The sequence below is a fragment of the Schistocerca serialis genome, chromosome 4 (assembly GCF_023864345.2).
Source record: "Schistocerca serialis cubense isolate TAMUIC-IGC-003099 chromosome 4, iqSchSeri2.2, whole genome shotgun sequence".
NCBI lineage: Eukaryota > Metazoa > Arthropoda > Insecta > Orthoptera > Acrididae > Schistocerca > Schistocerca serialis.
This window is the reverse complement of record NC_064641.1, coordinates 27,529,593-27,546,457: the sequence shown is the minus strand read 5'-3', so window position 1 is coordinate 27,546,457 and position 16,865 is coordinate 27,529,593. Positions and strand designations below refer to the sequence as shown.

Here is a 16,865-nt window from a genome sequence, read left to right as displayed (position 1 = left end):
AATAAGAAAATAATGTTCATGTGTTGCTTTTGAAACATACCTCAATGTCCGTTACAGGATACGACCATTTGAGACTCAGTCTCTCACTGCCGCTGAAGTCATCTGTTGTTTTTGGTGTCACTGATACACACACCACCATATCATTAAGCAAAAGCAGCCTTCGACTCTTTGATTTTGTAATCATTCCAGCTTGGTTGAACTCCTGAAAAAAGAGAAAACCACATTTTAATTATGCACCATTCACATGAGTATTTCTTAATTTCAAGTCTTTCAATAAAAGTAAGTACTATAAAATGCAAATGTCTGGAAAAATAAGCAGTCTTATATTGACAGATTAAGGAAGACACTGTCTTCTAGTTGTTACAAAATACTGAACCTTCACATAGCAAAACCACATATTAAAACTTGAACAGGCTACAAAGGAAATGAAAATATATAATCGCCAATATGAGGACAAATACAATACTCATAAAATATATAATTTAAAACTAAAAATATTTTAGTAATTCTGACAGGAGCTGACCAATTGTGTGACATTATCCTCACGTAGCAAGTACCGATGACCGTCAGGCCTAGAACGAGCTGCAAATCTTCCGCTAATGTGACGCATCATTTCTTTAAAGGCCTGGAACTGTTCAGCTTCACGTTTCCGCTCATTGAGCATTTCTGCCAATGATTCAAGCTGTGTTAGAGCCAGCTGCAGTGACATGCGATCATGGTGGCCCTGAGGTGTATGCTTCAGCAGGTCCTGTGTTGGCAGAAAAACAAATGTGGATATTAACTATAGTTATTGTTTGCTTTATCATTGGATGACTGTGATGCACTATTTTTAAGTAATGAATGTGAACTTTACTAAATACTTTCAAATTTGATTCTACATACACTAAAGGTAGTGCAATTCAAAATGAAAATTGCAGTTACGAACAGCAATGCCTATTTATTGCACTACGATACATTGACAAGAACTACCATGAATGGTGAGGGGGATGTAGAAACGTATTTTATAGTTCTAACTGACTCCCCTTGGTTATACAGATAACATATAAGCAATAATCCATTTCTTGCTCTACTTTACGAAAAACCCTGGAGGCACTGAAACGAGTGCATTTTAAATGCAATTTTTTATTGCTGGAATTGTTTCCATCAAAGGAAGCCCGTACAGAAGGTCCTTCACATAATCTCACAACAAAATAAATAAATAAATATCCACGGGTGTCATGACCAGAGATCTAGGCAGCCAAAGCAGAACACAGCATCACCATGTCCTGTATGACCGAACTCACTGTTCAGATGACGTTGATTTAAAAATGTGCGAACCTCCACACCAGGTACAAATTCACTGCACCTGTGTAATAATTGAACTTTTGCACTTTCTTTACATTCTGTGTAGTTCTTATTGGTGTTTTGCTATGCATTAAATGGTTATAATTGTGTATTTAACCACTATATTCATTTTGAATTCCCTTTCCACGAAAGTTAATAAAACTAAAATTCAAAATCCATGTGTCCTCCATTTTATACAGTTCATGTATTTTATCAGCATACATAATTCTTTCACACATGCAACTGCACGGGGGAGGGGGGGGGGGGGGGGGGTTGAGAGAAGGATTAGGGTGTAATGTCCCATCAACATGTGGTCATTAGAGACAGAGCACAAGCTCAGAATGTTTCATTGATGGGGAAGGAAATTTAGCAACTTCTGGATGCACTTGCTCAGGCTTCTACATTACAACAAAAAATTGTCAAGTTTACTTCTGAAAATGATTTTGACAAGTAAATTTCAAGAACTTGCTGCAAGTACTTGCAGAAGTGTTTTCACTGGAGTCACATCTTGAGATCACCACCACCACCACCATTGAAGAAAAATTGTACCAAAAAACAAAGTTAAAAAAACTAATTGGCTGAAGAAATGGATACAGAGGTGTACATATTTATATTGTCAAGATACACTTATGCTAAGATTTAAAAAATCTGCTGAAATTTAAAGATGTGTCTGCTGCCACTCCCCGTCTGGAAAAGTAATTGACAAATTAATTTTGCATTTCTCTGGCTAGTGGCGACTACCTTACGTTGATGGGTTCCCATAGTAGAACATTTGTTTTGGGTCATCCATCTCTATTCCATTGTTTTCGACAATGACACTGTCACACCGGTACTGAAAACATAAACTACAGAAACTTGGAGAAAAATCTTCCCATAACTGGCATGTACTTGCAGCAAGATACACGACACTGTTTCCACTAACTTGCAGAAGCTACTTGTCCAAGCTGATGGAACTTGCACCACTTACTGGCTGGGGATGTTTTCATGTTAAAAAACTTGCAGGAGTAGCTTCTGTAAACGACTTATGGAAGTAAACCTTAACCCCCCTGATATATTGCAACCATGACTGCTTTAGGTGTAACTCCAATCAAAAGATCAGAAACTAAAATGGACCTTAAGACGAAAGTGACTACTGAGGGATAAATTATGGAAAATATTTTCTATGTACTAACATATTATATAAAATAGATTTATTGATTATATTTTAATAATGCATGTCTTCCACAAGAAAGACAACAACCATTACTGTAAAAACCATGAGGGGAATGAAGTTTCAGTAGTACAGGCTATTTCTAATAACCTATACAAATCATGAGAAATTTACTAAGAAGTATTATCATCAACCTATTAGATAGGTTTGTGAGCAAATTTGCTTTCAAGCACTTTAAATCTGATGCAAAAAATCCCAATGAACCTGCATACCAAAATACAATGTCATTTGCTAACAACAGGTGTACTAGATTGAAGAGCTCTGAAGGGAACACTGGGAAAGTTTCACTTTCTTGCTCGTGACTGAAAATAACTCCTTCCAAGGAACCTAAAGCATTTCATAACCTCCCAATCCAACACATTTAGTTTTCAAGCAATGGCCTACTGCAGGATTATCACAGAAATTCAGTAAAGTGCCGCCTCCATTAAATTTTATGGAGAAACAATGTGTACCCACACACACACACACACACACACACACACAGGTTCCACAAAAGGAGGAGGGAGGGAGGGGGAAAGAGAGAAATTTTCTACAAACTTGGCAAAAAACTTGCTTAGGATGATGAATTACAACCAGTGCTACAAGCGGTTTAAGCCTTTTCAACAGGGCAGAATGTCAGTTGGCGACGATTCCAAGCTTGGACAACCTTCCCCACCTACAGATGACAACCACGTTGAGAGAGTTCATGCTGCCATTCGCAGAAATCACCGTCTGATTGTTCGAGAAGTTACTGACAAATCCTAGCACACATCACTCCTTTTCCTCAGCTACCTAGCAAAATATCACATTCCCATTGTGCCCCACCCACCATATTCTCCACACCTAGCCCCAATACACTTTTTCCTATTTCCCAAACTTAAAACCACGTTGAAAGAGCATCGTTTCCAAACTGCAGAGGAAATCAGAACAACGCAACAAGAGACCCGCATGTCGTCCCAGAAAATGAATTTCAGGAGGCTTCCCAAAAGTAGAAAAAATGATGAGTATGATGTATTGCCAGTAGAAGGGACTACCGAATTGGTACAGTGCTTAAAATGCTGTACAATAAGCAATGAAGGTCTTACATCAGAATTTTGATATCTTTTCGAACACACCTTGTAAAGAGATATCGGTTTCAATAGTGCTTGCAGAAAACATTTAAATGTGCTACCTTCGTCTGCTGTTGTGCTTTGGACACACTATATTTTGGTGTAAGCAGTCGATTGTATGAATTTTTGTATTATTAGATGGCATATTTTCATTGGAATGTGTAATATTTAGAATTGATTGCTTCTTTCCCTCAGCATTAAAAGTAGTAATTTGATGACAAATATTTAAAGTTAGTCTTAAAAAAGTGCTCTGACGAATTTTAGTTGCTGAAAGTATAGTCCTCTTTAAGCACCTCCATCCTATTCTGTGTCCAAAGAATTTATGATTAAACAGTTAAACGTTAATGCAACAATGAAGCTCTCACCTGCAGAAACAATATGAACTGGGGAAACCTCTGAACAGGTTTGACCATCAGACCAAAGAATGAAAGCCGGTCATGTGCACTGATCTGCTTCACCTGAAACACATTCCAAAAATATGAATCTTAACAATGTATAACAATGCTCTGTGTATCTTACACACACTGCTTACATTTGTGGAAGACTATTTCAGAATTTTTATGTATTTCAAAAAATTCAGAGTAATTACGATACCTTAAAGAAATCCGCAAGTGCTGACTTCCTCTTTGCCTCCATTTTGGCTAAATCCATGGCAGATGAAAAGTTGTTAATGAAATCACTATATATTTCAAGCACCACAGCCTTGGAAAAAGATGCAACAAACACATCACCAATACGTTCATCCCTATCCCAGCTACGAACGCACTCCGCCAGAGCTATGCGAAATAAAGTGTGACACTGCAGTATCTCCGGCAGGCGCAGGAACAACGTCTGTATTTTTGCTGGACTGAGAATTGGTGGTGTGCTCTCTTCCAGAGGTTTCTTATAATCCTGAAAAAAAAAAAAGTCCAAGATATCACTTTAAACAGATATTTCACAAAATGGTTCAAATGGCTCTGAGCACTATGGGACTTAACATTTGAGGTCATCAGTCCCCTAGACTTAGAAGTACTTAAACCTAATTAACCTAAGGACATAACACACATCAATGCCCGAGGCAGGATTGAACCTGCGACCATAGCAGCAGCGCAGTTCTGGACTGAAATGCCTAGAACCGCTCGGTCACAATGGTCAGCGATATTTCACATTAAGTCTTGCTATGATCTGTTATTCTTAACAAACACAGTAAATTGTTTAACTTGCTTAATATTTAATTTCACTATTGTACCTATAAAGTACAGTTGACTTTGTACCCATCCACATACTGACAGTTTTATTTCCGTAGTTTCTGAATAGCTTTTAGAATGTGTAAGTAGAGAGGATAGGCAGAGGGGGGGGGGGGGGGGGGGGGGGGGGGGGGGGGGGGGCGGGGGGATGGAGTAAGGGAGACTGTAAAATCTGGTTACTAAACACAAAGTTTTCTGAGTATTCTTCAATCACAAGGTAACAAACACAAAATCAGAGGATTTGAATTTATTTTGTTATTACCAACTTACATTGACTAGCCTATGCAATGTGGCGACATAGGAGTTCTCACTATGTACAATAGCAGCAACAATGTGTCGCCTTTTCAGCTGCTCCGGAGTGAGTCCGTGAGGAGGTGGCGGTAATGTGGGAGGCATCTGGCGCCGCCCAAATGCAGCAAAGGTAGTGCCATTTTCCTCTTCCACCTGAAAAATGGTTCCCGTAACAGGAGAAGATATAATACACTGACCTGTAAACAATTTTCCTATGCCTACCATCACAACTGCGTTCTTAGAATTCTTTGAAATGTTCACTCGGTTTACATTATACACTATTTCTTTCAAATCCCACTTCATAACAGAAATTTATTAATTCCATTCAAAGCAGTACTGTCAAACAGAAACTCAAGATCACCTCTGGCAGAAGAGGCATTTTGTTGGGTGTCGGCACGCGGTCACAGCTGCCACTGCCGCCCCCTCCGGTGTCGACATCGTACTGGTGGGTCGAGCCGCGCCGGATGGAGAACCAGCGCGACAGGCGGCCTCCGGGCACCGCCACCGCCTCTGGAGCCGCCTCTGACACGAGTGGTCCAGAGCTCCCTCCTGCTGCCGGCAGAGTGGCACTCGGCCGCCCTCGCCACTTGTCGCACAGTGTTCGTGCCTTGCTGCCCAGAGTCGTCCTCGCTTGACCGTTACTTCTGTAGACATTTTTGTGGATTAGAACTCTCTTATTGCAAGCCACCTCATCTCAATGTACTTACGAGTATTCGAGAGTGTCCATAGAAGATAGTAAAAATATTTATTGAAATTTCAAAAAGGAATGTAAACAATTTCTGTGCAAAAAGGTGGGAAATGAGTGATGCCAATCTGTTGCTGCTATAGTGAAATGTTCAAACGTGAATGTGTTAATGTATATCTTGAATACTGTTTCAAGAAGCAGAACAGTGAATAGTTGTCAGCATTTATGATACTTCAGCCTGTAGACATTTGTCTCAGTAGTTTGAATTATCCAGTATTTTGAATTACCCCAACACGTGATGTCCAGATATCACGAGGGATATCCTCGACAAGGGATATGCTAGACAACAACTACTTTTTTGATAGTAAGTCAAAATGAAACAGGCTAATTGTGTTAGAATGAAAAACTTTTAAATTTACGCTCATAACCAGTCCACAATCTTGAAATGATTTTTCTCTGCGAGTTTATCCGTAAGTCTCTGTCCTACCATAAGAAATTCAAATGCATAACAATGTCGTGTTTTTGTTGAAATGTCACTGGTTTTTCATGATCATTTTATTTCCATCACAATTCAAACATTATGTATGCTTATTTCAGTAATTAGAAGTGGCATCTAAGCTAGATGAAAAAAAAGAACAGTTCTGGTGTAAATTTACGCAAATATTTAGTGTTTTTAAAATTAAAATAATACAAATGCTGTAATACTTCTTTTGCTAACTTAGAAAAATGACTGACTATGAAATGTGAGAGCAAATAACAAATGTGATGTTTTGAATAAAAAGGTAGGGCTATTATGTCAATCAAATCTGCCCTCTTAGTTTTGAAATGATACTGATGAATGGTGAGGCTAGAGCGTTCTGAGATAATTGATATCTATATATACATCCGAAAACAATTAGAAAGGAAAACATGCGCACTGAAATTATTTGACTATATAAACACTGTAAGTTAGTTAGTTATGGGTATGGCTGAATAAATCATCATCTTTTTCTCTTATCCTTTATCTTACTCTATCAGTGGAGTTTAACACTATGGCAAACATTCGTGCCACTTCCTTGAAGAGGCAAAAATATGTAAGATTTACACATACTGATGAAACTCAAGAGAATGCTATTTTCTACAATGTTTTTATCCAGATTACCTTAGTATCAATGTATATATCAGATATAATTCTCCAGTTCCACTTACTTACACACTGAATACACACGGCTGGGGGAAAAATAATTAGTACACCCTTTCAGAGGTTCCCAACCGTGCATGTGGGGTACATGAAATGATTACATTTACAGATCATTAGCACAAACGGTTTAGAGGTACCAGGTATCAATCCATGCTGAAACTCTCACATTAGTATGGCGATCATATAGATGGCAAATACTGCCCTGGAATATGTTATGCCATGCCCTCTTGACCTGTTCATGTAGTTAGTTGCAGAGTCGCACAAGTCACTTCTCAACCCATCATACCCCACACATGCTCGACCAGTCACTTCCCAACCCATCATATTCCACACGTGCTCGACCATATGCTGACCAGGGACGTTGCTCCATGTCTTGCAGCGCAGACTGAGTTTCGTGGGCAGTTTGTGGGTAAGCATTATCCTGTTGCAATAACGGCAAAAGAACAGGTCTAACAACATTCTGCACGTACCAAGTGATGGGCAGTGTCACCTCCAGAAACAACAAAGGTGAACGAGAGTCGTAGCTTATCGCACCCCAGACTGTAAGACCTGGGGTGGGGATACTGTGTCTCAGACGAATGCACTTCACAAGACAGCGCTCACCAGGTCTACCCCATCAGCACAAACTACCATCAGCTGCATGCAGGCAGAATCTGCTTTCATCACTGAAGACCACAGTGCACCATTCCATCATCCAAGTGATCCTGTGACGGCACCAGTTGAGCCGTGCACATCCCTGCTCCGGCGAGAGTGGAAGATAAGCCAGAGGTGAGCGTGCCCATAGTCCTCACTTCTTATGACCAGTTTGGAACGGTTTGTGTTGACACATCTAGGTCCACAAACCCTCTTATCTGTGCTGTGGTAGCTGTACAACCTGCCACTGCTGCCCTTACAATACAACAATCATGGTGTCTTGTGCTTTGTGGTGTCCAGAGCCTCACTTACGGGTGTGAGAATGTTCATGTGACCACTGGTACCAGCATCAATGCACAACTGATACGGTACATCAACATTGTATGGCAATTCTCCAAAAGAACTATCCTGCCATTCAGAACGCCACAATTTCACCCCCTTCAAACTAGCTCAGGTGGCTGTAGGAAGGAAGAGTGCGTCTCCATGGCTTATGCTTCACATTTTAGCACCACACTGAGGCTTCTGGCTGTGAGGATACCCTGCTGAAGCATAGACAAAGATGACATTTTGGTAACTATGCCACTATGGTATGTGTTGTTGGACAGCACTAAAACCATTATCAGTGCATCTACTATATCCCGAAGTGGCATACGATCAATGTAAACTTTCGATGTGTACAATTCACCCACCCTCGCTCCCAGCAGTGTATCTGTTATCGATGACTTGGTTGTTTACTTCACTCTGATGGCCTGAAATCTAACTGGATTCATCCTAAAATCTGCCCACCACCTTTCATGTAGCCCTTCTATGCAGGATACTGGTCTCCTCTTCCATGCCACACATCTGCAGTACTGAACTCTTTAACATAATGACAGAGAGCAATTCCAATGCTATTATGATAGATGCCATATGCAAACAATGTGTGCCATACAACAGAACCTGCTGAGATCAGACCTACTGTGACCTACTGAAACTAAGCCTCTACTTTCACACATCGCATATGTAGTTCATACTCAATCCAACATTGGACTAATGTTTTACTCCACTTCTTTCGACCTGAATTTACTTTGTTATCTATCTGTAGAACCCCCAACAGCCAAGACACATCGACAGCCCACATCAACAGGTCAACTTTTTTGGGACACCATTTCTTTTACTTAATTCACGTTCATTCATTCCGAGTACCTTTGTAGTTGCATCCTTTTCATTTCACTTCTAGTAATATTTTGTATGTGAGGAAAATGGGTCACATCATCATTTTCAGTACGAATTGCATCTCACATTATATTACTTCTAATAGTACAAGTCTCAATAAAATATCGTTGTACACAGTCCACTATTTCAACAGCTCAGTGGTTCATTTGAAAAATAAATCAATTCAAATACATACTCAGGTCCTTGCTTCCAAACGAAATGTATATAACAATCATCTTTGATTCACTGTTTTCATAGGCTCTGACTGTACAATAGATATTGCTTCAAAATACAGAACTCTGGATAAACTTTAGATGTAAGTTATAGGAACCTGGCTTACGTGGAGTGTAGCTTACGAGATGTGACCATCTTCAAAAGAAAATTATACATTTCTTATGTAACATTTGTATTTTCTCACCGAGGTTTTTTTTTATATTTACTTTAATCTAGGACAGAACAGCAATCAATAAGGAATCAGCAACCTTTGCTGGTCACGATCTTAAAAGAATAGCACCTTATCTACACGAGAAACATTTTGAATTTATGTAAGATATGTACACTGATGAGACAGAAGACAATGACCACTGCCTACTGTGAGATTGAATGCTGCCTGGTAGCGTAGCAGGCACGTGACGGGATAAGCAGAGACCAGCAAAATATCCCTCTGTGACAGTACGGGTCACAAATGGGGAAATCCACTGACGCCTGCAACTCTGACGACGGGCAGACTGTTGTGGCCCATCTGGGAAAGAAGCAGCTTGTAAATGTTAAGGTTGTTAGCTGTTCATTGCTACTGCTCTGAGCGTCTATGAGAAGTGGTTTAATTAAGAGCACAGGACAAGTTGTTAAGACTTCCACGTGTCATCACAGAATGTTGACGGTGGAGACTTGTCCACTATGAAAAGCAAGATAAGCAGCAACCTATGGCAGACATCGGGACTCAGTACAATGCTGGTTTAAGTACAAGCCTTTCCGTGAACAATGTTCAACACAGGGTCCACAAAAGAAACACTGCGTGTTCCCATTCATGTGGGCTTCCAAGGACCCTGTGGTACTACTCAAAGGCTCTGTTAACAGCTGTAGATTACGTGAACACTGTTGCAAACCTCCAGCATCACTACACGCTTGATGCTGCTATATCCTGTGACCATATCTACCCACAATATAGCGTCATCTGGCAGGTTGTCATACTATAGGCTGACCACTGGCTGCAGAACATCGGCCCACAAGTACCCCCACTCTGTTTACAAGCGATCTTACAGTGGAGTCCTGGGAACCTGTGGCATCACAATCTGCAGCACTCGTATTACCACAGGAAGTGCTACATCTGTGGAACTACCACAGCTATGCAGGTCACGTCCCCACCAATTGCAGGACCATTGCTTATCCGCCGAGACTGTACGTAAATGGTCACCCGATACCAGAGCGGCCACTTCCAGCCGCAACACTCATCCCAGAGAATGAACTCTGGAGCACTGCGAATGAGCAACCCAGCAGTGGTCAGTAGCTACCACTCAGTCAGTGATTCATGGACATACACTGGCAGTTGAATTTAGAATCACTGCTATTGGACAGCCGTTAATGGCAGTAACTAATGTCCTGTGGTACTTTGAATATTTTTATATTGCTCATCCTGGAAGCGAACTGCTTTACCGTTGACTAACTTTCCTTGTCAAAACTATTTTCAGTTCTTTGATTTGCACATCACTCAAATTACCTGGACTTAAGTCGTCCTGTGGGCAATTACAATTCTTTTCTTGTTGGTGCTGTGCTTGAATAAAATGTTTATTGTACTGTAATACCCGGAAATCATTTAATGCATGTGCACGTTTTTTTTATCAACACAAATGACATTCTCTGACTCGCAGTCGCAGTGGTTTGAGAATCGTGACAGTGAACTCACACTGACACCTCAACTACCAAATTCGCCCAATCTGAACCCAACACGCAAATCTGGCATGCTGTTGGATGTCAGCCTTGTGCCCATGAAGCACCAGCCAGTAATTTACAGGAACTGAAAGACCTGTGCATAGATGTCTAGTGTCAGACATCTCTGGAAACCTACCGAGCACTTGCCAAACCCAGGCCACTCAGAATTACAGATGTATTGTGCTCGGAAGGTGGACGAACACGCTACTAAGGAGGTGGTGACAATGCTAAGTCAAAACAGGGCCCCGGGAGTAGACAACATTCCATTAGAACTACTGACAGCCTTGGGAGAGCTGGGCCTAACAAAACTCTACCATCTAGTGAGCAAAATGTGAGAGACAGGCGAAATACCCCCAGACTTCAAGAAGAATATAATAATTCCAATCCCAAAGAAAGCAGGTGTTGACAGATGTGAAAATTACCGAACTATCAGTTTAATAAGCCACGGCTGCAAAATACTAACACGAATTCTTTACAGACGAATGGAAAAAGTGCTACAAGCCGACCTCGGGGAAGATCAGTTTGGACTCTGTAGAAGTGTAGGAACACGTGAGGCAATACTGACCCAACGACTTATCTTATAGAATCGATTAAAGAAAGGCAAACCTACGTTTCTAGCATTTGCAGACTTAGAGAGAGTCTTTGACAATGTTGACTGGAATACTCTCTTTCAAATTCTGAAAGTGGCAGGGATAAAATAGAGGGAGCGAAAGGCTATTTACAATTTGTACAGAAACCAGAGGGCAGTTATAAGAGTCGAGGGACATGAAAGGGAAGCAGTGGTTGGGAAGGGAGTGAGACAGGGTTGTAGCCTATCCCCGATGTTATTCAATCTGTATATTGAGCAAGCAGTAAAGGAAACAAAAGAAAAATTCGGAGTAGGGATTAAAATCCATGGAGAAGAAATAAAAACTTTGAGGTTCGCCGATGATATTGTAATTCTGTCAGAGACAGCAAATGACTGGGAAGAGCAGTTGAATGGAATGCGCAGTGTCTTGAAAGGAGGGTATAAGATGAACATCAACAAAAGCAGAACGAGGATAATGGAATGTAGTCGAATTAAGTCGGGTGGTGTTGAGGGAATTAGATTGGGAAATGAGACACTTAAAGGAGTAAAGGAGTTTTGCTATTTGGGGAGCAAAATAACTGATGATGGTCGAAGTAGAGAGGATATAAAATGTAGACTGGCAATGGCAAGGAAATCGTTTCTGAAGAAGAGTAATTTGTTAACATCGAGTATACATTTAAGTGTCAGGAAGTCGTTTCTGAAAGTATTTGTATGGAGTGTAGCGATGTATGGAAGTGAAACATGGACGATAAATAGTTTGGACAAGAAGAGAATAGAAGCTTTCGAAATGTGGTGCTACAGAAGAATGCTGAAGATTAGATGGGTAGACCACATAACTAATGAGGAGGTATTGAATAGGATTGGGGAGAAGAGAAGTTTGTGGTACAACTTGACTAGAAGAAGGGATCGGTTGGTAGGGCATATTCTGAGGCATCAAGGGATCACCAATTGGGTATTGGAGGGCAGTGTGGAGGGTAAAAATCGTAGAGGGAGACCAAGAGATGAATACAGTAAGCAGATTGAGAAGGATGTAGGTTGCAGTAGGTACTGGGAGATGAAGAAGCTTGCACAGGATAGAGTAGCATGGAGAGCTGCATCAAAGCAGTCTCTGGACTGGAGACCACAACAATAGTATCAGACTGGCACGGCAGATACACTCTAGTGACAAGGAAATGCAGATTAGCGTATTTCCTTCTCTCGGCAGGCAGGCTTTACGGTTACTAGCGGAGGAGGAGCTGCGGTACTGACTTGTTGCTGCTGCGCTCGCTCTCGTCGCCGGACGAGAGGTCCCCGTCGGAGGCGGAGAGCCAGCAGGAGTCGTCGGCGCGCGGAACTGGCCCCGAGCCGGGCGCCGCCCGCTCCTCCCACGAGCCCGAACCCACGCGGGGCTCGTCTGCAACACACACACACACACACACACACGTCACACCACACCTCCTCACAAACACTCTCCAGCAAACTACTGCCGTACAGGCTGCGCCAGCAGGAGAGCTCGCTATTCACGGACACGGCAGGAACGACCATTCGAAGCAAAAAAGTCTAGCCCCTTAAAAAGATTTTTTCTTTCAAGTTATGTTCCACAAAGTAATACTTTGTTATTAATTTAAAAAAATCCCATAATGAATGACATTACATACAGAAATAGAGAGACAGGTTTTAAAGCTCAAAACAATGAGTTACAACATTCTGAAGAGCACCAGTAACACAATCCCAAGTACATTCGTCCACAATATATACAGGGCTATTACAAATGATTGAAGCGATTTCATAAATTCACTGTAGCTCCATTCATTGACATATGGTCACGACACACTACAGATACGTAGAAAAACTCAAAGTTTTGTTCGGCTGAAGCCGCACTTCAGGTTTCTGCCGCCAGAGCGCTCTAGAGCGCAGTGAGACAAAATGGCGACAGGAGCCGAGAAAGCGTATGTCGTGCTTGAAATGCACTCACATCAGTCAGTCATAACAGTGCAACGACACTTCAGGACCAAGTTCAACAAAGATCCACCAACTGCTAACTCCATTCGGCGATTGTATGCGCAGTTTAAAGCTTCTGGATGCCTCTGTAAGGGGAAATCAACGGGTCGGCCTGCAGTGAGCGAAGAAACGGTTGAACGCGTGCGGGCAAGTTTCACGCGTAGCCCGCGGAAGTCGACAAATCACTAAAGGGGCACATATCGAACATTTGTGAATGCCTAAAAAAACTTTTTGAGTTTTAGTATGTGTGTGCAAAGCATTGTGAAAATATCTCAAATAATAAAGTTATTGTAGAGCTGTGAAATCGCTTCAATCATGTGTAATAACCCTGTATATTCACTTATAAAATTTGTTATTAACAATCCGAACGAATTCAAAAGTAATAGCAGGGTACATGGCTACAATACTAGGAGAAAGGATCATCTTCACTACTCAAGGTTGGCTCAGAAGGGAGTAAATTATGCTGCCACAAAAGTCTTTGGTCACTTACCTAATAGCACCAAAAGTCTGACAAATAGCCATATAGCATTTAAAAGGAAATTAAAAGAATTTCTTAATGGCAACTCCTTCTACTCATTAGATGAATTTTTGGATATAGTAAGTGGGTAATTTCCCCAACCCCCACAAAAAATATACAAAATTAAAAATATTAAGTGTCGTGTAATATTTTGTGTAATGTAATACATTGTATAGACACCTTTTATTAACCTGACACGTTCTACATCATTACAAAGTGTCGTATTCATGATCTATGGAACAAGTAATAATCTAATCTATTTTCGACTTTGACTAAAATACCTGGAACTTCAAGCCATCTAACCATGTGTTTCACAATAATTTCCTGTGAACATAAATCTTTGAGGGGCTTCCTGGAACACAGTGGATGTGTTTATCTCGTATCACTGACGAGCACTCGTTACTCAATTGACTGAATGTCGCCACAGTCTCCAGTGGCTGCGTGTGCGTTTGTGTGTGTGTGTGTGTGTGTGTGTGTGTGTGTGTGTGTGTGTGTGTGTGCAGTTTTGGATATTCGACAGCAAAACGCGAGGTTTCAAGACTCTCTCTTCTGTATTGTTGTTACACACACACACAGCATTGCCTATAACTTTCCCATAACAACAATACAGGAGAGATACTCTTGAAAGCTCGCGTTTTGTTGTCGAGTATCCAAAACTGAACGCAGCAATGACGATATCTAGTGGCAACCATCTCAACCAAAACACGACGGCGGCCGAACACTATCAGTGCTAGAACCGATATACGAGAGTTTCGCTGTTTTGGAAGTTGCCCGAGTACACTCGGGTTTTAAGTTTTCTGTCAAAGTAATAAATACAAGATAACTCGGGGTTTTATGTTAATGGGCTAGTAAACATGGGCTATAAGATACTATGAACACTTCATTTTTGATACTTTCAAATAAATCTCTTATACTGCAAGCTCTTCCCTATCTATGTTTTGGGAGGAGACAGTATGGACTAAAACAACAAAAAACTGTCTAACATGGGCTCTAAAAATACATACTTTACGAGCTAGAGATGTGTTTCATAATAGCGAAGACGAACAAGGTGCTCATGCTCTTAATGTATGCACTTTAGAGTGCATGTTTACTGGACTTTTTTGCTTCGAATTATCGTTCCTGTTATATCCCTCAATACTGACCATTCCTCCAGGACACCCGCATATGGGCACGGGCGTCGGCAGAAATTCTTACAAGAGACGAAAAACTCTGACATTGCCATGTTTTTATGTACGTGGTTCGGTGAGTTAGTAAACGTGTTTTGACACAGGACCTAAAACTGACAAGAAACACACAAACCTTATTGTACTTCAACGAGTTGTTAGTTAATTAGTGTTTTTTTAAAAATAATTTATTCTGAAATCTTAACGACAAACATAATCAATTGTACAAGCAAAGTACATCTTTTACGTTAATAACATAAATATGAATGCCACCTTTTTGATTCAACCATCTAAAATCTTCATACAATTAAATATAGAATTTCCAACGAGTTATGAAATGAAGCTTGAAAAAGTGTGCAAAATATTCATTTATAATTCCATAATGTGGTATGAAATAAAATTAACAAACCTAAGTCAGAACGACCGAGAAAAACCTGTTGAACGTCAAAAAAAAATAACCAACTTTAATACTCCTGGAAATGGAGGAACAGGCTATAAACTTTGCGAAAATGCTTATTAGATTTGATGTCATCCACAGCACTGCATTAGCTTACAAAACACACGTTATCATGTTCATTGATTTTATCTGACCACTTTCATGCTTTGTATTTTTTTCGTCATTCACTGGCATGACTAAAACTGAACAAAACGTGTTTTGAAAACTAAATTTTTCGTTGGTGACGTAAAGTGTAGTCTAAGGTCTATAACGCACTAGATGAACGCGAGAAATCTTGCAACACAATCCTCAAATTGGCCAGGAGAATCAACTTTTTAACAGCCTAGGTTAGAACCGATGCAGTCCTCGTCTCTCAAAGTTGTCACAGTACTGTGCAATCAGACACACTGGGCAGCCAAATTCGTAGCTCTATGGCAGCATTTCGCACTAAGTTACACCCCCACAGATTTCAGATGGTTCCCATTCCTGATGGGGATATCTTATCAATCTTGAAATTTTCCAATTTTCCCCCTCTCTCTTTTAGAGCATAAAATGGGATTTCTGTTTCTTTTGAAGAAGGACGTTATTCCACTAGGCTACGTCTAAAATATTTTATTTGCACTGCTAGTTTCGGACATTGCCAATTGTCAAGTGCGTCAATAGTAACAGATATGATATATTATTGTTTCGTTTATGCATATTTGTGCGCAGCACGGTCGCCACCGGTCATAATCAAAAATGTAAGGTGCATGACGTGGACAATATCATTACTACGTTATGTACTGTAGATGCCACGAGAACACACAGTGCCCGAGACTAGTAGCGCAAATAAAATATTTTAAACACAGCCTGGTGGAATAACGTCCTCCTCCTTCAGAATGTTGAGGCTGTGGGGCTCACCCAGAAGAAAATGTTCTGTTTCGACTCAGGCAGCTGCACTCTCAGATTTAGTACAGACTGTTGCGTTCTTCAGAGTCTACTGCACCTGCTGCGTCGTGTAAAGCTGAACGCAATATTTGCGTCATCACGGGTCATGTGTTGTCAGGCAGTGTGGGAAAGGGGGGGGGGGGGGGGGAGGCGGTTTTGAGGAAGTTGAAGACGTATGACAGGCACCCATACAACTACCATGCTTACGTGGTATGGAATTAGCACTCCAGGGAATTATATGGATCTCTTTCTGCAGTTCTAAGAGAACTGTACAAGCAAAAGAGAGAGAAATGATTGGTGATACTATTACAGCACTGTTCTGTAAAGGTTGGTATCCATTTTGATTGCAGATAGCGCCGAAACTTCCAGCGCGCCAAGGAATTAGCACAATTTCTCGTGACTGGCGTGAAGAGAATAATAATAATAATAATAATAATAATGCTAATAAACACGACAGGTAGTAATTACTTCCCGTCGCGCAAGGCAACGGTAATTTGCTGTTCAGATGCGTCGCA

General features: G+C 40.9%; 1 protein-coding gene across 3 annotated transcripts in view; it reads right to left on the bottom strand.

Annotated features, from left to right (window-relative positions):
- The window catches only part of LOC126473407 (rho guanine nucleotide exchange factor 10), a 554,949-nt gene that overhangs the window by 23,942 nt on the left and 514,142 nt on the right, over positions 1–16,865 (bottom strand). For all 3 annotated transcript variants that reach the window (XM_050100426.1, XM_050100428.1, XM_050100427.1), the window contains 7 exons: positions 12,576–12,720; positions 5,500–5,782; positions 5,118–5,291; positions 4,216–4,512; positions 3,987–4,079; positions 524–748; positions 41–202 (listed from right to left, as the gene is read on the bottom strand). In XM_050100426.1, coding sequence (XP_049956383.1) covers positions 41–202; positions 524–748; positions 3,987–4,079; positions 4,216–4,512; positions 5,118–5,291; positions 5,500–5,782; positions 12,576–12,720 — 1,379 coding nt within the window. The remainder of the gene's footprint in view (positions 1–40; positions 203–523; positions 749–3,986; positions 4,080–4,215; positions 4,513–5,117; positions 5,292–5,499; positions 5,783–12,575; positions 12,721–16,865) is intronic.